We start from the raw sequence: 27,520 nt of genomic DNA, 5'->3' as shown, positions 1-27,520 counted from the left end.
AAAAATATTTAACATATACTATTAGAAAGATTGACAATTCAAAAACACTTAAGGTATAAAAAAGCAAGAAAAGAGAAAAGGGCATACAACTGTGTGACAAAGAAATTATATAGTAAGATGGTAGATGTGAAACCAAATATATCAGTAATTACATTAATATAAGTAGAGTAAATATCTACTTGAAAGGCCAATATCAAATTGGCTTAAAAATAAAATCAAAATATGCTGTTCACAAAAGACACTTCTTAAATATAAAGACACAAAAGTGTTGAAAGTACAGGGATAAAAAAGATATTCCAGCAAAAATTAATCAATTTCAGGCTTGTGTAGTTATTATACAAAGTAATCTTTAAGGTAAGAAAGTATTAATAGAGATAAAGAAGGATTCTTCCTCAAGATATAAGGTTTAATTCACCAGGGAAATATAGTATACCTAAATTTGTTGCACCTAATATGACTTTGAAATATATAAAGCAAGGAATAATAGACATAGAAGAAGTAAATTCCGTAATATAATGACAGATGACTTTTGCCTTATATGACAGAAGGGCCTGGGATAAGGGAAACTTTCTAACAGCTCCCCTCTCAGCGGTTAACCACCTGCATGTCTGCCCTCCAATAGATTAATCAAACTGCCTTCTCTGAGTTTGAAGTTGTATATATTCAGTCATATAGAAGGTACTCTTAAATTATTAACTTCCATATTTATGTTTCTTTTTCTCTTAAAAATGTCTTAAATTTAACTATTTATCGAACTTCCACCCTCCCTCCCCCATCTGCAGTCAGGGCAGGCACCTTACCACGATCTCATTTCTCTCTCACCTCTATCTCCACCCTCATTCCCATTCACACCTCTACACCTTTCCATGTTGGCATTAGCAAAATGTTATTTGTAAATTAAGTGTAAATTTGAAAAAAATTCCTTCTTATTTAGACAACATAAAAATTGATTTTTAAAATTCATTCCCCATTCCTATATAGTTTTAGTACTTTATTTTGAAAGCAGAATGGACAGGTAAGAGGGACAAGTAACCAGGGGCTGGGGCCTCGAGAAGATAACTGTGGAATGGGAGAATCCAGACTAAATGCAAGGCACTCTCAAGTCCAACCTTTTTCTATCCAAGTGGTAGAAGCCTAGGGTGGAAGGCTCAGTTGGCAGCACTTCCTGGTGATAGTGGTCTTTGGAGTCAGCTCACTCATTTATTAACTCATGAATATTTTAGTGACCTTATCTCTGTTAGGAAAGTCTTGTGGTGAATAATAAGGATAGTAGTGAATTAGATTTAGTTTCTCTTAAAAAGCAAAGAGTGCAAAGGGAGAAGACATATATAAGTAGATAATCCCAGAGCCGGATACATCTATAATAGAGGTAGTACAGACGGTTATTTAGGAAGACTAGCGAGTCAAGGAAGGCATCCTAGAGGAGGGGATGCTCAAGCAGTCTGGACAATGAATAGGCAGACAAAAGTAGGACAAAGGGCCCCACTAGTTATATTTCTTAAGCTTGAGAAAGTTTGCTTAAGGAAGCTGGATATGTTGTCTGGAAGAAATTAAGGTAAGCTTTTTGAGGGCAGTGTATTACTTTTTAAAATCTATGTTGTTAACGACTGGATACCTAGCACCTAGAAGAGTCCCTGGCACACCACTGACATTATCATATTCACGGAATGAATGAAAGAAACGTGGCCTTTATTCTGAGAGCATTGGAAGGTTCTTGAGCAGTAAGGGATGTTTGAAAAATCTTTTTGAGTTGGAAGGGAAGACAAACTAGGGGAGGATATGAGAAAGGATGAGGCTTGAGCTGCGACAGAGGTTTATAGGTGAACTAGAATATTTGAAAGAAGCTAAGGTTGGACTGGCCCCTTCCCCATGGCTGGCAAGGCATTACTGGGACTCCCATAGTCTTTTGACCCTTCTTCCCAGGTTCCTTGAAGACCTGAAAATAATGGTGGGCCACCCCATCCCTCCCATCTATCGTTGGCTGTGGTGCTATCTGTCTCCGTTTGTGCTGCTAGTCCTGTTTATAACCAGCCTGATTTACTTGTGTGTGAAACCCATCATCTACGTGGCCTGGGACTCAAGCACTGTGAGCCTCCATCCCTGCACCCCAGAATCCCCTAGGGAGGTGGGACCAGACCTTTCAATATACTTTTTTTTTTTTTTCATTAGTGTGGTATATTCATTGCATTTGATGAATTCAATACACTCTTGGTCTGAGGACTCATTCTCTAACTGCCTGAAATTTGTTAGCCCTCTGCCCTGGTTACCCCTCCCACTTTCCCCCTCCGTATTCCTTCTTGGAACTTCTGTATTCTGAACCCCTTTCCCATCTCTCCACAGTCATCAGAGGTGCTTCGACAGTACCCACCATGGACGATCTTCTTGATGGCCATCCTTTTTGTCATTGTCATCCTACCCATCCCCACATACTGTATGTACTACCATAAACATGGGGTCTCTGTTAGTCCCGAGACCTGGAATGAGTCTATATCATTCAAATCACTACCTGTAAACGACCAGGTAATACCCAGTAGAGAAATCCAAGGGGAGAAAACCCTAAAAGTTGATAAAACAAGTTAATGATACAATCTGTGGTGGTGACTTCATTCATTTGACCTAACGTCATACATCCTTCAAAGAAGATCTAACAGGCAACTCTTAACATCAGCTTGTAACTGTTGAAGTCTCTGAATCTGGAACCCCTTTTATTCTCAAGGGTAGGGCCATCATCTACCGAAGCTCCTGGGACCTAGCTTTGCAGACCTCCAGGCCCCATCTTCCCTGTACCACTCTGACTGTGCTTGCCCCATCATTTTCCTCAATACTGTACAAAATGTACCAACCACATAGCTTATGGATGCTGTTGCCTGCTGTGGATGCATCCTGAGCCTGCCTCTCCTGGTCTGCATATCTCCTGGAACAGGGCTGGAGGAATAATGCTACGGGTCAGTAAATCTGGCCACAGGGAGTCTAAGCACTGCCTGTGAATGGCCCCTTTCCTCTCGACGTGTTACAGGTGTTCAGTCTTCCACTTGTGTGGCTTCCATTCCTTCAGGAGCCAAACATCCAGTCCTGAGTTTGCTCTGCCTTTTCCCAAGAAAATGTTCCTGGGAAATGGTGGCTTCACCAAAGATGGAATGGAAATTAATGTTTGCTAATGGGACATGGCCATCCTACCATGGGTCTAAAACTTTATTATAAAGAGGTTGCAATACTGGTTCCAAGACTGTTTTGTGAACTAAGTGCATCTGTGAATCGATGTGGAACTACCAAGTTGTATTGCTGAGCCCTCCAAGGGTGTAAGGCATCTTGGTAAGAGACGTCACTGGTTTTACCACGGGGCTAAATCAAATGAAATTGCCTAATGGATAACTGAGTGGGTCTCTTGGAACTTGTGGAAAGAGTGATTCCGTAACTAAGATGAAATACCATACAAAAGGACCGCAGCCAGCCAGTCAGCGACCCGGGCTGGGAGCTGGGGGTAGAGGTCATCGAGATTCCTGAAGATCTAGGGAAGGCGTTTCCCTTAGCTGCTCAAAGATTCCAGGATTCCAGACTGCTTAAGGACCACGGGAAAGGCTGCTCCTGAGTAAGTTAACGTAATAAAAGGAAGAAAAAAGAAGACCTCCCCAACTATTGGCGGGTGGGACTTGAAGGACGGGTGTGGCTGAGGAAAGCTGCGGACCCAGCGGTCTCCCGACATCGGCAGCCTGCACCGCTCGGCGGCCATTGGCCCCCACGCGCGCCCCGCCGCCCAGGGGCCCCCGCGCGCCCCGCCGCCCATGGGCCCCCGCGCGCGCCCCGCCGCCCATGGGCCCCCGCGCGCGCCCCGCCGCCCAGGGGCCCCCGCGCGCGCGCCCCGCCGCCCAGGGGCCCCCACGCGCGCCCCGCCGCCCAGGGGCCCCCGCGCGCCCCGCCGCCCATGGGCCCCCGCGCGCGCGCCCCGCCGCCCAGGGGCCCCCGCGCGCGCCCCGCCGCCCCCGGGCCCCCGCGCGCGCCCCGCGCCGGCCAAACCACCTGTCAGCCTGCCGACTCGTGCTGGTGAGTCCGGTAAGGGGGGTTGGGGCGGTGAGGCGGTCTCCCCATGGTTAGTCAGGGTCTCTAACCGCCTTCCTTTTGGGAACCCAGCCGTTTATCCTCTCTTCTGCCCCCCCATTTCAGCTTTGGGGATGGAGCCTGTGGGAGAGGAATTGAAAAGTAGGGTGTGCCGGGTAAACCGATGGGGGTGCGGTGAAGACCTTGGTGTAAATGTCTCCTGCTCCCACTCTAAATTTTTCTCAGATCCCTTGCCGAATGTGCTTTGGCACTTAACTGCAGGGTTGTTTGAATTGAGGTCTAGCAGTTATCAGCTCCCGGTGCTGTAAGGCTTCTAACAGAGATAGGAAGGTTGACCTCTTGTAGGTGCTTCTCTGCGTAGCTCTGGGGGTCCCTAGTCTAAAGCGGGGTTTCCCAGCTCCTTTGGGGGTGATCACAGGGTTGACTTTTGGACTGCTGTTGGGGAACAGGACCTCGTTAGAGAAGTGGAGCCTTCCTTACAAGGCTTTGCTTCTGCTCCTCACAAGAATGGTGTGAGGTGTAGGTACTACCTTCATATTTCATCAGGAGGGCCTGACAAAAGACCCTTCCTTGTCTTCTGGCTTATAGCTCTTTTGTTTCAGGAAATTTCAAGCGCATAACATAATAGCATAATGAACCAGTAAGTACTCATCCCCCAGCTTCAAAACCATCAACTCAAAAACAATCTTTTTCATCTCCACCCCTCCACCCCGCGTGCTTTCCCATTATTTTGAAGTAAATCCCAGGTTTAAAATTTTATCTGTAGGTATATCACTATGTATCTCTCTTTAAAAAGCTCTTTTCGGGAAACGGACTTTGGCCCAGTGGTTAGGGCGTCCGTCTACCATATGGGAGGTCCGCGGTTCAAACCCCGGGCCTCCTTGACCCATGTGGAGCTGGCCGTGCGCAGTGCTGATGCGCGCAAGGAGTGCCCTGCCACGCAGGGGTGTCCCCCGCGTGGGGGAGCCCCACGCGCAAGGAGTGCGCCCGTGAGGAAAAGCCGCCCAGCGTGAAAAGAAAGTGCAGCCTGTCCAGGAATGGCGCCGCCCACACTTCCCGTGCCGCTGACAACAACAGAAGCGGACAAAGAAACAAGACGCAGCAAATAGACACCAAGAACAGACAACCAGGGGAGGGGGGGGAATTAAATAAATAAATAAATCTTTAAATAAAATAAAATAAAAAGCTCTTTTCAATCCATAAAACTATTATCACACTTAAATAATAGTAATCCCTTAATATCAGATATCCAGTCAGTATGCAGTTTTTCTTGGTTGTCTCATTTTTTTTCTGGTAGGCTTATCTTTTTATATAGCTTTATTGAGAGCTTTAATCACATACCATACCATTCTTCCATTTAAAATGTACAATTCAGTGGTTTTTAGTGTATTCACAGTTGTGTATTCATCACATCTTTAAATTTTAGAACGTTTTCATTACCTGAAAAAGAAACCCTGTATGCTTTAGTCGTCACACCCGGTACCACCACCATTTCCGCCCCGGCAGTCTTAGGCAACACTAATCTACTTTCTTTTTTTCTTTATAAGTAAAGTGTGGGTTTGCTGAACAATAATGCTTATAAAGTTTTTTGTTATTTTTTTCTGATCTATTTCTGTAGATATGCCTATTCTTACTGTAATGTTTTCAAAGATTCATGTACATGGTAGCACATATCTGTTTAATTTCTTTTTATTGCTGAAGAATATTTTATCATATGGGTATACTACATTTTATTTATCTGTTCATCAGTTGATGGGCATTTTGGGTTGTTTCCACTTTTGGACTCTAATGAATAATGCTCTGAACGTTCATGTACAAGTTTTAGCGTGGATGTATACTTTTATTTCTCTTGGGTGTGTAAACACCTAGGTGCAGAATTGCTGGATCACAGGATGACTCTGTGTTTAACTGTTTAAGGAACTGTCTCAGAATTTTAAAAATGTTTGTTTAAATTGGCATCCAAATAAAGTTCATATATTGCAATTAGTTATCTTTCTTAAGACTCTTTCAATCCATAGCCCTCCCCCTTCTATTTTCCTTGCTGATAAAACTGGGTTGTTTGTCCTATAGGGTTTCCAATCATCTGAATTCTGCTGGTTGCCTCCTTGTGGTATCATTTAATATATTCCACTGTCCCCTTTATTTCTTATAAAGTTAGGTCAGGAAATTGATTAGTTTTAGGTTCAATATTCTGGAGACAATACTTCATGCATGGTTTTATATACTTCTATCAGGAGGCACACAACATCTGGTTCTCTCTTTTTCATTTTATTGTGGCAAAATATATATACCATAGAATTTACCATTTTAACCATTTTTAAGTGTACAATTCGGTGGCATTAATTATGTTCACAATGTTGTGCAACCATCACCAAATCTATTTCCAAATCTTTTTCATTGCTCCAAACAGAAATCCTGTCCCCATCATCTATAATTCCGCATTTGCCCTCCCTCAGACCCTGGGAACCTTTAATCGACTTTCTACCTCTTTGAATTTGCCTAGCCTAGATATTTCATATAACTGGAATATACAATATTTGTCCTTTTGCGAGGTTCCTTCCTCCCTCCCTCCCTTCCTTCCTTCTTTACTCTGTCCCTCCCTTCGTCCCTCCCTCCCTTCCTTCCTTTTTATTTATTTTTTGGTGATATTAACCACCATTGATGATCATTGTCTAGATCCATTTGTTTGAGTTTACAAAATCGTGATATTCTAAGTTTATCATTTCCCTCTTTTAAAAAATTAACTGGAATACTTTTTTTTTTTTAAAGATTTATTTATTATTTATTTAATTCCCCCCCTCCCCTGGTTGTCTGTTCTCTGTGTCTATTTGCTGCGTCTTGTTTCTTTGTCCGCTTCTGTTGTCATCAGCGGCACGGGAAGTGTGGGCGGCGCCATTCCTGGGCAGGCTGCACTTTCTTTCACGCTGGGCGGCTCTCCTTACGGGGCACACTCCTTGTGCGTGGGGCTCCCCTACGCAGGGGACACCCCTGCGTGGCAGGGCACTCCTCGCGCACATCAGCACTGCGCGTGGGCCAGCTTCACACGGGTCAAGGAGGCCCGGGGTTTGAACCGCGGACCACCCATGTGGTAGATGGACGCCCTAACCACTGGGCCAAGTCCGTTTCCCCTGGAATACTTTTATAAAGAGATACAGTTTGGGCGGCAGACTTGGCCCAGTGGTTAGGGCGTCCGTCTACCACATGGGTGGTCCGAGGTTCAAACCCCGGGCCTCCTTGACCCGTGTACAGCTGGCCCACGCGCAATGCTGATGTGCGCGAGGAGTGCCCTGCCACGCAGGGGAGCCCCACGCACAAGGAGTGCTCCCTGTCAGGAGAGCCGCCCAGCGCGAAAGAAAGTGCAGCCTGCCCAGGAATGGTGCTGCACACACAGAGAACTGACAGAACAAGATGATGCAACAAAAAGAAACACAGATTCCCGTGCTGCTGACAACAGAAGCAGACAAAGAAGAAAACGCAGCAAATAGACACAGAGAACAGACAACCAGGGTCGGGGAGGGGGAAGGGGAGAGAAACAAATAAATCTTTTAAAAAAGAGAGAGAGTGATACAGTTTGTAATTTAGATTAAGTGCTTGTTTCTTTCCTTTTATTTACCAGTTAAAAAAATTAGTTTGTTGCCTTATGTCATCCAAAGGTAAACACTGGGTGTTTTTCCTTTTTGTATCTTTACAGACTCATTTGTTTAAACCTATTTGATGTGTTTCTGTTAGTTGAAGCTATTCTTATTCATGTTTAAATCATGTCATCTTTGACTAGTGGGAGTCTCTTCAAGTTGACTCCTGAATCCTTTTTTTTTCCTAAAGATTTATTTTATTTTTATTTATTTCTCCCCACTCCCTTGTTTGCACTTGCTGCGTCTGTTCATTTTCCTTGTTTCTTTAGGAGGCACTGGGAGCCAAAGCTGGACCTCTGATGTGGGAGGGAGGTGCCTTATTGCTTGAGCCATTTGTGCTCCCTCCTTTGTTGTGTCTCTCATTGTGTTTTTCCTGCCTGCATTTCTCTTGTGCTATCTTGCTGCATCAGCTTGCTTCTCCTGCCTGTCAGCCCACTGTCTTCTTCAGAAGGCACCGGGAATCTCTGTTCCCTGTTTTGTGTCTCTCATTATGATTTTTCTTCTTGTGTCTCGTGTCAGCTTGCTGTGCCTGCCCATTGCGCCAGCTCACTGTCTTCCTTAGGAGGCGCTGGGATCCGAACCACTGAGCTCGGGTGTGGTAGGTGGAAGCCCAGTTGCCTGAGTCACATCTGCTTCCCAATTCCTGAATCCTTTTGACAAGACCCCCGTCTCTCATAGTTTCCTTGCTTCTGGTATGACTCATCTAGGATTAACCTGTATGTTATGTGCTCCAAACCTTAAATAAGGTATTTTCCCAAAGATATGTTTTTGATTTTGTTTTTTGTAATGGGAAATGGTATCTAAAGAGCACAGCTTTGTGCTAGGGTCTTCAGTGCTGTCGCTTTGATCATTGTTTCTAGGCTTTTTTCAATAGATAAAGATAGAGAATACTTTTCTTTCCCTCATGAATTCACACTCATTCTTTCAATTCAAATTCAGAACTCTAGGGTTTTTACTTACCCTCTCTAACCTTACATTTTTATCTTCTTTTCTGTCATGTGGTCTGAGGCTCTTGATGTTTGTTTCTCAGCAATAAATTGGTGCCCACAACTCCTCACCCTCCCATCATTTCCTAAAGTGAATTCATGATGGTCTCTGTCAACTTTCCCATCTTCAAACCTGTATCTCTATCTGTGTTTCCATCCAGGGATAGGGCAGGGCTCTAACCCTGGTGGACCTAGAGCCCAGGCAGACAAACTGAGCAAAATCTGCCTTAGGGCTGTATGTGGTTAGGTTGCACAGGCCTCAAGTTGAAATGCTCACATTTCCTCTCACTGATTTGGGAGTCTGAGGGGCAGCAAAATATAATCACAAACCACCCCTGAAGGGCCTGTTGCACTCCCTGTCTCGAGGGGCTTGGTGGTCTTGTGGGAAGAGCATGGCATGTGGGTGTGGCGTCGTGTGAAGAGCATGGCATTTGGAGGCAGACAGATCTGTGTTTATATGCTAAATCAAATTTCTAAGTAGTTCTGTGGCCCTCAGCATATCACTTGCTCTTCTTAGTCTGAACTTCCTTATTTGTCAGATAGAAATGAAGAAGCAATTCCAAATGCTTGTTGGGAAAATTAAACCGTTAACCCAAACTCAGAGAGTTGATAAATATGATAAGTGTGCTGGAATTATATAATTTTTCTCTAAATTTGTTCAGATTTTATAAACAGATATTCCACACCAAAATGTTCTCCATTAATTATATATTTCAAATTACTAGAATAAAAATTTTACTAGAATTGTGAACTCCAAGAAGGCAAGAATTTTGTTTGTTTGGTACTGCAGCCATAAAGCACAGAACAGTGTCTCATGCATGTTTTTCCCAAGGCCAAGTAGGCAATAAAATATTGGTTAAATAAATAGATTTACCCACAAAGTTGATATTTCAAATAGGTAAAATACTAACTTAAAAATTGATATTTTAAAAAGGTATAAAACTTTTTAGTCTGCATGTGAGAATTTTCCACAGATATTGCTCCTTTTTTTAAAAAATTTATTTCTCTCCCCTTCTCCCCCCCCCACCCTCCCCAGCTTTCTGCTCTCTCTGTCCATTCGCTGTGTGTTCTTCTGTGTCCGCTTGTATTCTCATCAGCAGCACCAGGAATCTGTGTCTTTTTTTTGTTGCATCATCTTGCTGCGTCAGCTCTCTGTGTGTGGCACCACTCCTGGGCAGGCTGTACTTTTTTTTGCACAAGGTGGTTGTCCATGCAGGGCGCACTCCTTGTGCGTGGGGCTCCCCTACGCGAGGAACACCCCTGCGTGGCATGACACTCCTTGTGCGCATCAGCACTCCGCGTGGGCCAGCTCCACACGGGTCAGGAGGCCCTGAGTTTGAACCCTGGGTCTCTCATGTGGTAGGCAGATGCTCTTATCAGTTGAGCCAAATCTGCTTCCCAGATATTTTTCCTTTTGATTAAAAAAAGAAAACTATTAATAGTCTGAAGTGGTAGGGTACAAATAGGAAAAGTTTTTGTTTTCCCCAGATACTGAACCTGTCTATATAGTGTTGACTCTTTTTCTTGTTGAGTTTCAGCTCTCTTAACTCTTTTTTTTTTTTTTTTTTTTTTTAAGATTTATTTATTTATTTTATTTCCCCCCCTCCCCTGGTTGTCTGTTCTTGGTGTCTATTTGCTGCGTCTTGTTTCTTTGTCTTGTTTCTTTGTCCGCTTCTGTTGTCGTCAGCGGCACGGGAAGTGTGGGCGGCGCCATTCCTGGGCAGGCTGCTCTTTCTTTTCACGCTGGGCGGCTTTCCTCACGGGCGCACTCCTTGCGCGTGGGGCTCCCCCACGCGGGGGACACCCTCGCGTGGCACAGCACTCCTTGCGCGCATCAGCACTGCGCGTGGCCAGCTTCACACGGGTCAAGGAGGCCCAGGGTTTGAACCGTGGACCTCCCATATGGTAGACGGACGCCCTAACCACTGGGCCAAAGTCCATTTCCCAGCTCTCTTAACTCTTGGTAGTTTTCATTCATAAGACATTTTTCCAAAGAAGATATGCAAAGGGCCAATAAGAATATGAAAAGATGCCCAGCATCATTAGCCATTAGGGAAATGCAGATCAAAACCACAACGAGATACCACTTCACACCAATTAAGCTGGCTATCAAAAACAAACAAAATAATAAGTGTTGACAAAGATGTGGAGAAATTGGAACCCGGATACATTGTTGGTGGCATTGTAAAGTGGTATATAGCCACTGTGGAAATCAGTTTGGCAGTTTCTCAAAAAGGTGAAAATATACTTACCAGATAACCTAGCACCTCTGCTTCTTGGTATATATCCAAAAGAAATTGAGAGCAGTAACTCAAAGAGATATTTGTATACCAGTGTTCCTAGCAGCGGTATTTGCAATAGCCAAAAGGTAGAAACAATTCAAGTGCCTATTAATAGATGAATGAATATACAAAATGTGGAATATTGGAATATTATTCAACTGTAAAGAGGAATGGCATTCTGATACATGCTAGAACATGGATGAACCTTGAAGACATTTAGTTGGGTGAAATAAGCCAGACACAAAAAGAGAATATTGAATAATCTCATTTATGTGAAATACATAGAATAAGCAAATTTCTTAGAGACAGAGAGTAGATTATAGGTTACCAGGGCCCAGGGATAAGGAGGAGAAGAGGGAGTTATTGCTTAATGGGTGCAGAGTTTCTGTGTGAGATGATGAAAAAGTTAGGGTATTGGTGATAGTAGCACAGTATTGTGAATGTGGTGAATTGTATACTTGAAAGTGGTTAAAATGGGAAATTTTTAGTTGTTATGTGCACTACTACAATAACAATTTTTAAAAAATCTTTCTGGCCTCCATTTAAAAATTCCAATCTCATCTGATTGAATCAACAGCTTCTCCACGTCTAGCCCTGGACAGGTTTGTGACCTAAGGGATGTGAACGGAGCAGGGCAGGGGGCGAGCTCCTCTTCCTTTGCTTCGTCTCCTCCCCCTGTTCCAGGACTGTGTTTCCAGCCCCAAGGCCTCTGCCGTTTTTAAGCTCTAAAGGCCCCATCCTTTATCCAAGCCAAAAGTCTCCAAGGATGGGAAGAAGGGAATAATAGACAATCATCTCCCATTTTTCTGGGGACCTGACTGCGATGGTCTCTCTCGGTGGTCACCGCTTCTCTCTCCTCTGGCTAACAGACTGGCCCAGGAGGTCCCCATGCGAGGGGGGGGACTTCATTGTAGAGACTCGTGTCAGGTCTCCTGACAGAATCGTTCCCTGATGTGGGGAGTTTCACCCTAACTTAACCTCTTCTGAGCCCCCTCACGTCCTGCTCACAGTGTTACACCCCACAACCTTTTCCTGCCAGGCTCCTGGGCCCGACAGCCAGCCTTCTTGGGTAGTGCACCTACGGAGGGTATAAGCCGAGCTGCCTTCCGTGGTGCCTTGGGGACGTGGAGGGCATTCAGGCACTCTTGTCACCACCACCCTGGTCAAGAACTAGAACATCAGCACCCCGTAAGTAAGGCCCCAGGGGCCCACCCCCCTCCTCTTCTAGAGGTAACCACTCTCCTGACTTTTAAGGTGATCAGTTCCTTGCTTCTTATGGTTTTACAATCAACGTATGTAACCTTATATAGTTTACCTGATTTTGAGTTCTCTTTATAAATATGTGTGTGTGCATGTGTGTGTATTACTATTGATTATATATATATATATACACGTTTTCTTGAAAGGTATTTTGTATGTTATCTGCAGGTTTTTAATTTTTGCTTTTTAAATATTTGAGTACTTGATCCTTTTTGAGTTGATTTTTTGGTAGTAGGTATGAGGCGTGAATCCAAAAAAATTTTTAAAATGTAGACATACAATTGTGCCAGCATCATTAAATAGAATCCTTCCCACTCATCTGCAGTGCCAACTCCAACTTTTAATAAGAGTTTTATATATGTGTGAGTCTGTTTCTGGGCTCTTTATTCTGTTTCATTGGTTATTTTTTCTATCCTTACACAATTGCTTCACTGTCTTAGTTATTATAGCTTTCTAATAAGCCTTGATATATTCTTTTCAGAAACATTCTTTTTTAAAAAATTTCACGTACAATAAAATTCACTCTTTTGGTATACAGTTCCATGAGTTTTGATGAATATGTAGAGTCACGTAATAAGCACCACAGTCAAGATACGGAACAGTTCCATCACCCCCCAAAACTCCCTTGTGTTGTCACTTTGTGGTCCAAGCCTTAGCCCCTGGCAATCAGTGTTTGTTCTCTATCACTATAGTTCTGCCTTTTCCAGAATGTCATTTAAATGAAATAATACAATATGTATCCTTTTGAGTCTGGCTTCTTTCCCTTAACATAATGCATTTGAAATGCATAGATGTTGTTGAGTGTGCCAGTAGTTTCTGTGTTTTTATTGCTGAGTAGTATTGCATTTCATGAATGTACCTGTTAAAGCATCAGTTGAAGGACACCAGGTTTTTGAGTGAATAGAACCTCTCAGATAAATAACTCGGTGGTATTGCTGGATCATATGGCAAGTATGTGTTCAACTTTTTAAAAAAACTGCCAGACTCTTTTCCAAATTGGCTGTATAATTTTGTGTTCTGTTTTACAAATGTAACAGAGTTCTAGTTGTATTTTCATTTTTATCCAATACAAAATATTTTCTCATTTCCCTTGATTATTCCTCTATGACCCATGACCTACTTAAGGATATCTTGTTTGATTTCCAAATAATTTCAGTTTATGTTTTTTTGACTTCTAGTTTAATTCCATTATAGTCACAGAACATACTTTGTATGATTTCAATTCTTTTTAAAATTCTCAAGACTTGTTTTATGGGCCAGGATATGGTCTATCTTTTTTTTTTTTTTTAAAGATTTATTTTTTATTAATTTCTCTCCCCTTCCCCCCTCCCAGTTGTCTGCTCTCTGTGTCCATTCGCTGTGTGTTTTTCTGTGACTGCTTCTATCCTTATCAGTGGCACTGGGAATCTGTGTTTCTTTTTGTTGCGTCATCTTGTTGTGTCAGCTCTCCATGTGTGCAGCACCATTCCTGGGCAGGCTGCACTTCCTTTCGCACTAGGCGGCTCTTCTTACAGGGCGCACTGTTTGCGCGTGGGGCAGGGGACACCCCTGCGTGGCACAGCACTCCTTGCGCGCATCAGCACTGCGCATGGGTCAGCTCCACACGGGTCAAGGAGGCCCGGGGTTTGAACTGTGGACCTCCCATGTGGTAGGCAGATGCCCTATTCATTGGGCCAAGTCTGCTTCTTAATATGGTCTATCTTTTTTTTTTTTTTTTTTTTTTAAAGATTTTATTTTATTTATTTAATTCCCCCCCCCTCCCCTGGTTGTCTGTTCTTGGTGTCTGTTTGCTGCGTCTTGTTTCTTTGTCCACTTCTGTTGTCGTCAGCGGCACGGGAAGTGTGGGCGGCGCCATTCCCAGGCAGGCTGCTCTTTCTTTTCACGCTGGGCGGCTTTCCTCATGGGCGCACTCCTTGCGCGTGGGGCTCCCCCACGCGGGGGACACCCTTGCGTGGCACGGCACTCCTTGCGCGCATCAGCACTGCGCATGGCCAGCTCCACACGGGTCAAGGAGGTCCGGGGTTTGAACCGCGGACCTCCCATATGGTAGACGGACGCCCTAACCACTGGGCCAAAGTCCGTTTCCCTTAATATGGTCTATCTTGATGAGTGTTGTATATGTACTTCAGAAGAATGTGTATTCTGCTATTTTTGATCAGAGTGTTCTATAGATATAAATTAGGTTTGATTGATACTGTTATTCAAGTGTTATACATTCTTAATGGTTTTCTGTTTGTTCTGTCAATTACTCAGACTAGTGCTGAAGTTTCAAAGTATTATACAAGGTTTATCTTTGTCTTCTATAGGTTCTTTTAGTATTTGGAGCTCTGTTGCTAGGTGCATATACATTTAGGATTGTTATGTCTTGGTTAATAGACCCTTTTAACATTATGTACTGTCCCTCTTTATCTCTGGGAGGTTTACTTATTCTGAAATCCACTTTGTGTAGCATTAACATAGTTATTCTAGCTTTCTTTTGATTTTTGTGTGGTATATTTTTTCCTGTCCTTGGCTTTTTAAAAAACATTTATTTAGATATAATTCACATGTCATAAAATTCACCCCTTTAAAGTGTACAGTTCAGTGATTTTTACTATACTCAAAATTGTTTCAGAGTTGCGCATTCATCACAATATAATTTTAGAACATATTCATCATTCCTTTCCCAAAAACCTATACTTTTACTATATACACTGTATACACACGTACACAAACATATACCATTATATTTAAAGTGAGTTTTTTTTTAAAAAAAGATTTATTTATTTATTTAATTCCCCCCCTCCCCTGGTTGTCTGTTCTCTGTGTCTATTTGCTGTGTCTTGTTTCTTTGTCCACTTCTGTTGTCGTCAGCGGCACGGGAAGTGTGGGCGGCACCATTCCTGGGCAGGCTGCACTTTCTTTCACGCTGGGCAGCTCTCCTTATGTAATGTCCAGCATCTGTCCCTACAATATCATTTAGGGCAACTCCAAGTCCTGAAAATGCCCTCACATCACATCTCTTCTTCCCTCTCCCTGCCCTCAGCAACTACCATGGCCACTTTTTAAAAAAAGATTTATTTATTTATTTATTTCTCTCCCCTTCCCCCCACCCCAGTTGTCTGTTCTCTGTGTCTATTTGCTGTGTCGTCTTCTTTTGTCTGCTTCTGTTGTTGTCAGCGGCACGGGAATCTGTGTTTCTTTTTGTTGCATCATCTTGTCATGTCAGCTCTCTGTGTGAGTGGCACCATTCCTGGGCAGGCTGTACCTTCTTTCATGCTGGGCTGCTCTCCCTACCGGGCTCACTCCTTGCGCGTGGGGCTCCCCTATGTGGGGGACACCCCTGCATGGCGCGGCACTCCTTGCGCGCATCAGCACTGCGCGTGGGCCAGCTCCACACGGGTCAAGGAGGCCCGGGGTTTGAACCGTGGACCTCCCATGTGGTAGACGGATGCCCTAACCACTGGGCCAAGTCCGTTTTCCCTAAAGTGAGTTTTTATAGACAGCATATAGTTGGATCTTTTTTCCCCCCAATCTGACAATCATTGTTTTTTAGTTGATGTGTTTAGACCATTTAAATCTAATGTAATTATTAATATGGTTGGATTTAGGTATACCATTTTTTTCTTTATTAGGAAAGTTGTGGGTTTGCAGAATAATCATGCATAAAATACAGGGTTCCCATATATCGCCCCACCACCAACACCTTGCATTGGTGTGGACCATTTGTTACAATTGATGATAGCACATTTTTATAATAGTGCTATTAATTAAGGTCCTTGGTTTAACTTTGAGCTCACTGTTTGTGTTGGGTAGTTTCATGACTTTTTTTTTTAGGTACTGGGGACTGGGAATTGAACCTGGGTCCTCGCATGTGGGAAGCCGGTGCTCAAACATTGAGCCACATCGGCTTCTCTGAGTTGGTACTTTCATTTGTTTTTACTTGTCGTTTAGTTTTGTTTTTTTCAGAAGGCACCATGAACTGAGCCTGGGAGCTCCCATGTGGGAGGTGGGTGCTCAGCTGCTTGAGCCACATCTGCTCCCCATCCATGACTTAAAATTTTTAAAAAATTCTGTTACCATATATATAATCTAACATTTCTCCTTTTAATTATATTCAGATATATTTTCAGTGCTGTTAATTATGTTCACGATGTTGTGCTACTATCATCACCATCAATTATCAAAACATATCCATCATTCTAAATAGGAACCCTGTGCATTTTAAGGTTTAGCTTCCCTGTCCTCACCTTGTCCCCTGGTAACCTATATGCTAGAATCTAATTCTACGAGTTTGTTTGTTCTAATTGTTGCAAGTCAGTGAGCTTGTATAATTTTTTCCCTTTTGTGTCTGGCTTATTTTCCTCAACATGATGTCTTCAAGATTCATTCATGTTGTTGCATGTATCAGAACTTCATTTTCCTTTTTATGGCTGAATAATATTCCATTGTATATACCACATTTTATTTATCCATTCATCTATTGATGGACTCTTGGGTTGCTCCTATCTTTTGGAAATTGTGAATAATGCTGGTATGGACATTGGTGTGCAAATGTCTATTTGAGTCCCTGCTTTCAATTTTTTTGGGTGTATACCAAAAGATTGCTGGGTCGTATGGTAGTTCTACACCTGCTCTTTTGTGATTGCTATTAGTGTGGAATATCTTTCAGCCTGATTGTGTCCTTGTGTTTAAGGTGAGTCTCTTCTAGACAATAAATAGATGGCTCATGTTTTTTTTTTAATCCGTTCTATTAGTCTTTGTCTTTTAATTGGGGGGTTAAGTCCATTAGCATTCAGTGTCACTCTAAAGGCATTGCTTCGTCCATTTCATCCCTTGGCTTTCTGTTGTCATTCCTTATTACCGTCAGTCTTTTAACCCTTCAACTTGTCTTACTTGTGTTCTTCCTTTCTACATCTTCTCTAGGGCTGTCTCGCTTGTCTTTTCATATCAGTCTCTAACACATCCTTTAACATCTCTTGTAGATTCAGTCTCTTGTAACATACTTTCTCAGTTTTTGTTTGTAAAGCCTTCACACTTTCCTTCATTTCTGAAGGATAGTTCTACTGGGTAAAGAATTCTTGGCTGGCAGTTTTTCTCTTTCAGTACCTTAAATATATCATACCATTGCCTTCTTGCCTCCATGGTTTCTGAAGAGAGATTGACACTTGGCCTCACTGAGACTCCTTTGTAAATAGTACATTGCTTTTCTCTTACTGCTCTCAAAAATCCTTTCTATATCTTAGGCCTTTGACCATCTGAATAGTAGATGTCTTGGAGTAGGTCTATTAGGATTTATTCTGTCCGGGGTATGTTGTCTTTTTTTTAAATAACTTTATTTTGCACATTTAATAATCAAAAGTATAAACAAATAAAAACTAAAAAGAAAACATAGTTGAATAAAAACATACATTTCTCAAATGTACTGGATACATATAAATTATTTTTTGAATCATACAATATATGTTACACAATATATTTACTACATAGTAACACAATCATATAGTATTTGTCCTTTTGTGTCTGTCTTGCTTCACTCAACATAATGTCCTCCAGGTTCATCCATGTTGTTATATGCTTTATGACTTCACTTCTTACAGCTGCACAGTAGTCCATCGTGTGAGTACACCACAGTTTGTTTACCCATTCATCTGTTGATGGACACCTGGGTTGTTTCTAACTTTTGGCAAATCATGAATAATGCTGCTGTGAACATTGGTGTGCAGATGTCTGTTCATGTCACTGCTCTCAGTTTCTTCTGGGTTTATACCCAGTAGTGGTATTGCAGGGTCATGTGGCAAGTCTATATTCAACTTCTTTAGGAACTGCTGAACAGTCCTGCGCAGTGGCTGTACCATTCTGCATTCCCACCAACAGTGAATAATATTCCTCTCTCTCCACCTCCTCTCCAACACTTGCAGTTCTTTGTCTTTTTTTTTTTTAAGATTTATTTTTATTTATTTCTCTCCCCTTCCCCATCTCCCCTCAGTTGCCTGTTCTCTGTGTCCATTTGCTGCATGTTCTTTTTTGTCTGCTTCTGTTGTTGTCAGCGGCACGGGAATCTGTGTCTCTTTTAGTTGGGTCATCTTGCTGTGTCAGCTCTCCATGTGTGCAGCATCATTCCTGGGCAGGCTGCATTTTCTTTCGTGTTGGGCAGCTCTCCTTACGGGGCTCACTCCTTGCGCGTGGGGCTCCCCTATGTGGGGGGACACCCCTGCATGGCAGGGCACTCCTTGCGCGCATCAGCACTGCGCATGGGCCAGCTCCACACGGGTCAAGGAGGCCCGGGGTTTGAACCGCGGACCTCCCGTGTGGTAGATGGACGCCCTAACCACTGGCCAAGTCTGCTTCCCTCTTTGTCTTTTTAATAGTGTCCATTCTGATTGGTTTGAAATAATATCTCATTGTAGTTTTGATTTGCATTTCCCTAATCTTTAGTGATGTTGAGCTTTTCTTCAGGTGCTTTTTTTGCCATCTGTATATCTGCTTTGGATAAATAACTATTCAAGCCTTTTGTCCTTTTTTTTTAAGATTTATTTATTTCTCCGCCGCCCCCCCCCCCGCTGCCCCAGTTGTCAGTTCTCTGTGTCCATTTGCTGTGTGTTTTTTTTTTTTTTTTTTTTACCATCTGGTACAAAACAGTACCAGCAGAGTATATTTTTATTTAAATATGTGATATGACTTATTAACTCACATTTATAAAAAAAGTCTTAAGAATTTAAAGTGTATGCCAAAGTTTATATCATTTCAACTTCTTTGTTTCACAATCAATGTAAACTACTTCTGAGTACTTCATGACTTTCTAATGGTAGCATCTCTCATTTAAAAGATTTATTTACCAAGTGATAAGTAATATTTATCAGAAATAATAACAATGATAGTGTGCTTTACAGTTTGAAAGGCCTTTTCACATCTCACCTTCACAATAATTTTATGAGGTAGGCAATGCAGAAAACTTTTTGTTTAACAATTTTAGGAAAGAAACATAGCTTAAAATGGGCAGCAACAGAAATACAGACTTTTAACTCTTATGGATTTCTATCTTACCATTCCCTTCTTTTTGCCTGTGCCAACACCAAGTAAAGCAAAATTTTTTAACATTTCACAGCCAATTGCTCCACATCCTACTAAGAAGATATTCAAATTTTGTAACTTCTGACATAAAGTGTCTCCAATGGAGGCTTGTAAGGCATCGTACCTATCTCCACGTGGAAGAAATTCTTCACATTCAGGTTTGTCTAGTGATTCAACAATATCTGCTGCTTCGATATATAACCACTGGCACAAAGGAGAGAACTTTCCTGTCACAGCTTTCAATACTTCTTGACTGGCAATTCCTCCGACTGCTGCTGCAAGTGGGGGTAAAAAGCCTTTAGCAGTACAAAAGAGCCAATTCACAATGTGAGCATTTACTTCAGGCTTCTCTTCCAAGATGTCACTTATAGATGATGCTAGTTTCAATAGCTCCTCTGAATCTTGTCGACATCCAATATTTGGTTTGCGATGATAGTTCTCCTGAAACTGGTCCAAGGCAAGCATGGCTGCATGTATCTGTAATGGTGCCTCAGGTTTGCTAAAATCCACAATAAGGCACTTTGGATGTTTTATCTGCTTCTCCAGTGGTTCAAAACAAAATGTTTTCGTAGTCTTAATTTGGACTGCTATGCCTCCATGTAAATATGGTTCCAGTTCTATAGTATTACCAATACTAAAAGAAAATGGTGATACCACAGTTATTTGGTGTGTAGACCCATTTAACCCTGTCATTCCATTAATTTCTCTAAATGTTACAAATTGTCCTGTCTCAAGTTTGTGAGGATGATTTTCAAGACAAGTGACAATGCCAGGATTAGCCTGTGTTATGTTTGAAATGAAAATTTCCTTTGGTTCTTCTCCTGTTGTATCTAAAACTTCAAACTCATCACCAAAATCACAAAACAACCGTGACCAAATACCATGTACATCTGCACTGATGAACTTAATAGGAGGGCATTGAGAACGGCAAAAGTCATTGATCTTCTGCAAGGAAAGTTTGATCTCAGTCAATACTACACACTGATACTTATCTAAGAAGGAGAGATCTGTACTTTCATTTAAAGGAACAGAAGTTGATGTGACGTGAACATATGGATTTAGTTCTGCAATGTGTTGAAGTACAGCATCAGCCCTGTTTCTCATATTAACAACATCATCTTCACAGAGAAAGAAGTTGGTTCCTAGATCCCATGCTTGACATTTTTTTGTATCATGAATTGTAAGTGCCTTAATCCCTGCAAGAACAATATTCTTTGCAATTTCCAAACCAAGACCACCCATGCCACTTAAGAATATATGGGACTTGGCCATCTTCTGCATTGCTGTGTCTCCAAGGACATATCTCTGTCGACTATATAATGCATCATCAATTTCCACAGAATCTGCTGACATGACAGGCAAATTTGTATGTGTGCTGCCGGCCCCCCAGGAAGAACAGGATGCCTCTTCCCCTTCAGACGCCGCCACCTGCTCGAACTCCTCCATCGCCGCCACACACGCCGCCGCCGGCTACGCCGAGCCAGGGAAGGGGCGTGTTTTTCTTTTTGTCCACTTTCTGCTGTTGTCAGTGGCATGGGAATCTGTGTCTTTCTTTGTTGTGTCATCTTGCTGTGTCAGCTCTGTGTGTGCAGCACCATTCCTGGCAGGCTGCACTTTTTTTGCGCTGGGCGGCTCTCCTTACGGGGCGCACTCCTTGCACGTGGGGCTCCCCTACGCAGGGGACACCCCTGTGTGGCACGGCACTCCTTGCACGCATCAGCACTGCCCGTGGGCCAGCTCCATACGGGTCAAGGAGGCCTGGGGTTTGAACCTCAGACCTCCCATGTGGTAGGCAGATGCCCTATCCATTAGGCCAAGTCCGCTTCCCTTCTTTTGCCCATTTTTAAATTCAGTCATTTGTCTTTTTATTGTTTAGTTGTAACATTTCTTTATATATCCTGGATATTAAATGCTTATTGGATATGTGATTTCCAAATATTTTCTCCCATTGGGTTGGCTGTCTTTTCACTCTTTTGACAAAGTCCTGTGCGGTGCAAAAGAGTTTAATTTTGAGAAAATCCCACTTATTTATCTTTTGTTGCACATGCTTTGGGTGTAAGGTCCAAGAAACCACCACATACTGCAAGGTCTTGAAGATGTTTCCCTACATTTTGTTCTATTAGTTTTATGGTCCTGGCTTTTACATTTAGGTCTTTGATTCATTTTGAATTGATTCTTGTATAGGGAGTGAGATAGAGGTCCTCTTTCATTCTTGTGGTTATAGATATCCAGTTGTCCCAGCACCATTTGTTGAAGAGACTGTTTTGTCCATTAACATTAACTTGGTAGGTTTGTCAAACACTGGTTCAAAAAAACAACAAAACCATTTGACTGGATAGCTCAGAGTTTATGTCTGGGTTCTCAGTTCTGTTCCACTGATTGAGGTGTCTCTGTCTTTATGCCAATACCATGCTGTTTTGATCACTGTAGCTTTGTAATATGTTTCAAGGTCAGGCAGTGAAATTCCTCCTACATCACTTTTCTTTTTTAGAATGTTTTTGGCTTTCAGGTGTACTTTCCCTTCCAAATGAATTTGGTAATTGCCTTTTCTAATTCTGTAAAGTAGGCTCTTGGGATTTTGATGGGTATTGCATTGAATCTATAAATCAGTTTGAGTAAGATGACATCTTCACAATATGTGTTCTTCCAATCCATGAACCCAGAATATCTTTCCATTTGTTTAGGTCTTTTAAAATTTCTTTTAGCATTGTTTTGTAGTTTTCTGCATATAGATCCTATACTTCCTTCGTTAAATTAATTCCTAGGTATTTGAGTCTTTTTGTTGCTATTGAAAATGGAATTTTCCCTGTGATTTCCTACTCAGATTCTTGAGTGCTAGAGTACAAAAACATTACTGATTTTTGCGTGTTGATCTTGTATCCTTCCGCTTTGCTGAACTGATTTATTAGCCCAAGTACCTTTGTTGTGGCTGCTTCAGGATTTTTAAGTACAGGGACATGTACAGTAAGAGTTTTACTTCCTTTTTCCTATTTGGATGCCTTTAATTTTTCTTTTCTTGTCTAATTGCCCTAGCTAGAACTTCTAGTACAATATTGAATAACAGTGGTGACTGTGGCATCCTTGTCTTGTTCCCAATCTTAGATGATGAATATGATGTTGGATGTGGGTTTTTCATATATGCCTTTTATTGTATTGAGGAATTTTCCTTCTTTTCCTATCTTTTGAAGTGTTTTTATCAAAAAAGCATGCTGGATTTTGTCGAATGTCTTTTCTGCATCAATTGAGATGTTCCCTTCAATTTTTTTAATGTGGTATGTTACTTTGATTTTCTTATGTCGAACCAGCCTTGCATACCAGGAATAAATCCCTCTTGGTCCTGAGGTATAAGTCTTTGATATGCTGTTGGATTCGATTTACAAGTATTTTGTTGAGAATTTTTGCATCTATGTTCATTAGGAAGATTGGTGTGTAATTTTCTTGTAGTATCTTTATCTGGTTTTGGTATTGGGGTTACTTTGGCTTCTGCATTAGTCAGGGTTCTCTAGGGAAACAGAATCAACAAGAGATATCTGTCAATAGTATGCAATTTTATTATAAGAGTCTCTCACGTGCCTGTGGGGATGCACAAGTCCAGGTTCTGCAGGCAGGCTGCAACCAGGGGCTCCAATGAAAGTCCAGTGAAGGTTCTTGATGAGTTCTGGGAGACTCTGGCTGTCCAAAGACGAGCTGGGAAATTCTCACTCAATGCTGGAATCACTTCCCCTTTTAAGGGATTCAACTGATTGGATAAAGCGTCACTCATTGCTGATGGCAATCTCCCTGATTGATGTAATTGTAATCAGCTATCTATGATCTACCACTGTAGTAAAGTCAATGGTGACCAAAGTCCATAAATGCCCTTGTATTACAGTTAGCCCAGTGCTTGCTTGGCCAAATGACTGGGCACAGTTACCTGGCCGAGTTCGCACAAGAGCCCAACCTTCACGTGTTCATAAAGTGTGTTGAGTAATTTTCCCTCCTCTTCAATTTTTTGGAAGAAGCAGATTGGTATTAATTCTTTTTGAAATGCTTGGTAGAACTCACCTGTGAAGCCATCTGCTCCTGAACTTTTCTTCGCTGGAAGATTTTTAATGAGAGGTTCAATCTCTTTAAATGTGATTGGTTTGTTAAGTTCTTGTATTTCTTGTAGCATCAGTGTAGGTTATTGGCATATCTAGGAATTTGTCCATTTCATCTAGGTTGTCTAGTTTGTTGGTATACAGGTTTTCATAATATCCTCTTATGATTCCTTTTATTTCTGTGGGGTCAGTTGTAACTTCCCCCTTATTGTTTCTGATTGTGTTTATTTGCATCTTCTCTCTTTTTTTCTTTGTTAGTCTAACTAAGGGTTTGTCACTTTTATTGATCTCAAAGAACCAGCTTTGGTTTTGTTGATTTTCTCTATTGGTTTTTTGTTCTCAATTTCATTTATTTCTCCTCTAATCTTTATTATTTCTTTCCTTCTGCTTGCTTTGGGATTGGTTTGTTGTTCTCTCTTCCTTTTCTAGTTTCTTTAGTAGTTTGGTTAAATCTTTGAGTTTAACTCTTTCTCCTTTTTTAATATAGGCATTTAGGGCTATAAATTCCCCTCTCAAGACTGCCTTTGCTGTATCTCATAAGTTTTGATATGTTGCATTCTCATTTTCATTTGTCTCAATATATTTACAGATTTCACTTGCAATTTCTTCTTTGATACACTGATTATTTAGGAGTGTGTTATTCAGCCTCCACACATTTGCAAATTTACTTTTTCCTGTCTATTTTTTATTTCCAGGTGTCATTCCATTATGATCTGAGAAGGTGCTTTGTATGATTTCAGTCTTTTTATATTTATTGAGAGCTGCATTGTGCCCTAACATGTGGTCTATCCTGGAGAAAAATCCATGGGCACTTGAGAAGAATGTATAACCCCCTGAGTTTGAATGCAGTGTTCTGTATATGTCTGTTAGGTGTAACTCGTTTATAATATTGTTCAAGTTCTCTGTTTCTTGTTGATCTTCTGTCTAGTTGTTCTGTCTAATGATGTGAGTGGGGTGTTGAAGTCTTTGATGATTATTGTAGAGATTTCTGTTTATCCCTTCAGTTTTCTCAGAGTTTGTCTCATGTATTTTGGGGTACCTGGTTGGGTGCATAGATATTTATGACTGTTATATATTCCTGGTGGATTGTCCCTTTTATTAATATATAATGGCTTTCCATATCTCTTATAACTTTTTGCATTTATTTTTTTATTTCTTTTCCCTTCCCCACCTTCCCCCCATGTTGTCTGCTCCCTGTGTTCATTCGCTGTGTGTTCTTCTGTGTCTGCTTATTTTCTTGTCAGCAGCACTGGGAATCTGTCTCTTTTTGTTGTGTCAGCTCTCCGTGTGTGTGGTGCCACTTACGGGCATGCTGCGCTTCTTTTACGTGGGGCGGCTCTCCTTATGGGGCACACTCCCAGCGTGTGGGGCTCCCGTACGTGGGGGACACCCCTGCGTAGCACGGCGCTCCTTGTGCATGGGCCAGCTCCACACAGGTCAAGGAGGCCCAGGGTTTGAACCACGGACCCTCCCATGTGGTAGGTGGGCCCTCTATCCGTTGAGCCAATCTGCTTCCCCTTTTTTGCATTTTAAGTCTGTTTTGCCTGATATTATAGCTACCCCTGCTCTTTTCTGGTTACTTTTCACATGGAATATCTTTTTCCAACCCTTCACTTTGAGCCAGTTTGTATCCCTGGGTCTAAGGTGGTTTCTTGTAAGCAGCTTGAGGATGGCTCTTGTTTTTTAATCCATTCTGTCAGCCTGTATCTTTTATTGGGGAGTTTAATCCATTCACATTCAGTGATATTACTATAAATGTACTATTTACTTCCTCCATTTTATTCTTTGGTTTTCATATGTCCTATCTTATTTTTGTCTATCTTTTTACTCTTTCAGTAATCCTTTCTAGTATTCTTTCTTTATACTCTCCTCCAAGGTTGTTTCTACTGTCTTTTTCTTTTAGGTTCTAAGGCTTCCTTTAATATTTTCTGCAGAGGTAGATTCTTTTTTGCAAACTCCCTTCGTCTCTGGGTTTTTTTTTGTAAATATTTTATACTTGCCTTCATATTTTTAGGACAGTTTTGCTGGATGAAGAATTCTTGGCTGGCAGTTTTTCTCTTTCAGTATTCTAATTGCATCATAGCACTGTCTTCTCATCTCCTTGGTTTCTGAAGAGAAACTGCGCTAAGTCTTACTGGACGTCCCTTGTATGTGATGGTTTGCTTCTCCCTGCTTCTCTGAGAATTTTTTCTTTATCTTTGGCATTTGACATTCTGAGTAGTATGTGTCTCAGAATAGACCTATTTGGATTGATTCTGATTATGGTACAGTATGCTTCTTGGACATGTAAGTTCATTTCATTCATGAGAGTTGGGAAATTTTCAGCTATGATTTCCTCATATACTCTTTCTGGCCCTTTTCCTTTTTCTTCTCCTTCTGGAACTCCCAGGACATGTATGTTGTTGCATTTTGCATTGTCATTCAACTCTTGAACCCCCGCTCAATTTTTTCCATTCTTTTCTTTCTCTGTTCTCTCTTCAATTTTAACTTTTCTGTCTTTGGTATCACTTATTCTTTCTTCTATCATTTCAAGTCTGCTGTTGTATGCCTCAAATGTGTTTTTGATCTTAAGTATTGTGTGTTTCATTCTCATGAGCTCTTTTACTTTTCTGTTCAGAATTTCAAATCCTTTTTTGCACTCGCTCTGTTTTCTTGATGTCATTTATCTCTTTGACCATATGTCTTTCAACTCATTAATTTGATTTTGGAAATTTATGTACAACTCACCAATTAGTTCTGTCAAATTCTGCATCTCTTCTGGGCTTTGATATATTCCTTTTCTTGTTCCATGTCTTCTATTTTCTTAATATGGCTTGTAATTTTTTGTTGATATCTACGCATCTGATTAGGATGTAGTTTACTCAGATGCTCAATTTCTTTCTCTTGTAGGGATTTAGTGGCAGGAGGCAGTGTATTACCACTGCTCTTTAATTCTTGGCTCTACCTGGATTGTTTGGATTATCCTATAGCTGCTTGAAACTGCGCACTGGACCCAGTAACTGGTTATAGACTCACTTCCTGGGGACTTGGGAGGGAGGCTATAGAGGCTAGAAAAAGCCTCTCCTACTTAAAATTTTGATGTGTGCACTTACCTGGTCTGCCAGCAGATGGCGATTGTTGGTAGCTCTCAGTTCAATGCTTGGTTGGATTGTATTTGTTACAACACAGACCAGATTAATATAATAGAGCCTCCTGTCTGGTGTCAAGGCTATGAGCCTTGTAATTCAAACTTTCTCTGAGACAGTTCTCCAGCCTGCTCTGGCAGCCCCCTCCCTTTTCCCATTTAAGAAATATTTCTATTCCCCTCTTGTGGAAGCAGAGAGATTCAATGATTGCGTTTAGAAGGCCAGGACTCAGTAATATTCTTGGGAAGGAAAAATTATTGATGACCGGCCAGGCTTGGGGATTCCTGTTCAAAAATCTGAGCCCTGAATAGGATCTTTGGGTTCCTTTTCTACAGAGGATGTAGGAGTGGGGAGTTAAATGGTGCTTATATGCAAAAGGACTTTTTGTTAGTTTCTTAGAGTTTCAAGTGTTTTATCTAGTATCAGATAGATTTTAAATTAACACATACTCTCTAGGTAGGCTTGAATTAACACATACCCCCCACATTCCAGGTAAACTTGAATTAACACATTTAGCTTACATACACGGTCCAGGTTATTTATGAAGAAACACGCAGCTTCCCCCCCCCACCCCCCCGAGCCCATATCCTTTTCCCCCTTTGATGCCAGCTTAATTTGTTAAGCTTTGGCATCCCTATTGTTGGAATTATGAGGAGGGCAGCTATTTGTTGTTTGATTGATTACCCTACCTATTAATTTCCCAGTGAGGGCTTAAAGATAAAGTTCTTGGGTAGTATCTGGGGCTTTTTCTTGTTCCAAGAAGAAGTCTTTGTTTTGGATAGCAGAATCTTGGGGTTGGGGGGTTTTCCAGCAGCTATCTTGGGGGTTACTGATGTCCATGTGGTTGCCAGGTTCCAGATCTGTCTATTAATTTTCTATTATATTAGCATGCTTTATTTTCCCTTTAGAGAGATTACACCTTTAATCTTAAAGGGGTGCTGAAGGGAGATGATCTTTTTTCTGTAGCTATTTCCTGCTGGCCATGGGCAGTAGTCCCTACCTGACAAGGGGTAAAAACTTTGTTATTTTATTTTGACTGGAGGAAGA

At 41.7% G+C, this 27,520-nt stretch overlaps 2 protein-coding genes across 3 annotated transcripts in view; one reads left to right on the top strand and one right to left on the bottom strand.

Moving 5' to 3' along the window:
• LOC101428853 (orphan sodium- and chloride-dependent neurotransmitter transporter NTT5) overlaps positions 1-2,588 on the top strand; it is a 34,635-nt gene extending 32,047 nt beyond the window's left edge. For both annotated transcript variants that reach the window (XM_058280567.2, XM_058280566.2), the window contains exons 12-13: positions 1,924-2,086; positions 2,341-2,588. In XM_058280567.2, coding sequence (XP_058136550.1) covers positions 1,924-2,086; positions 2,341-2,580 — 403 coding nt within the window. In that variant the 3' untranslated portion in view covers positions 2,581-2,588. The remainder of the gene's footprint in view (positions 1-1,923; positions 2,087-2,340) is intronic.
• Positions 2,589-19,199: 16,611 nt separating this feature from the next.
• LOC131274377 (ubiquitin-like modifier-activating enzyme 6) lies at positions 19,200-20,750 on the bottom strand. The gene has a single exon (XM_058280568.1). The coding sequence runs from the start codon at positions 20,713-20,715 to the stop codon at positions 19,234-19,236; it is 1,482 nt and encodes a 493-aa protein (XP_058136551.1). The 5' UTR covers positions 20,716-20,750; the 3' UTR covers positions 19,200-19,233.
• Positions 20,751-27,520: the final 6,770 nt, after the last annotated feature.

The sequence above is a fragment of the Dasypus novemcinctus genome, chromosome 18 (genome assembly GCF_030445035.2).
Source record: "Dasypus novemcinctus isolate mDasNov1 chromosome 18, mDasNov1.1.hap2, whole genome shotgun sequence".
In the NCBI taxonomy this organism is placed as follows: domain Eukaryota; kingdom Metazoa; phylum Chordata; class Mammalia; order Cingulata; family Dasypodidae; genus Dasypus; species Dasypus novemcinctus.
Note: the sequence above shows the minus strand (reverse complement) of the source record. Positions and strands in the feature narration are given on the sequence as shown.

Excerpts from the sequence above, each read along its gene's own strand:
- LOC131274377 (XM_058280568.1), bottom strand. The coding sequence starts at position 20,715 with ATGGAGGAGTTCGAGCAGGTGGCGGCGTCTGAAGGGGAAGAGGCATCC.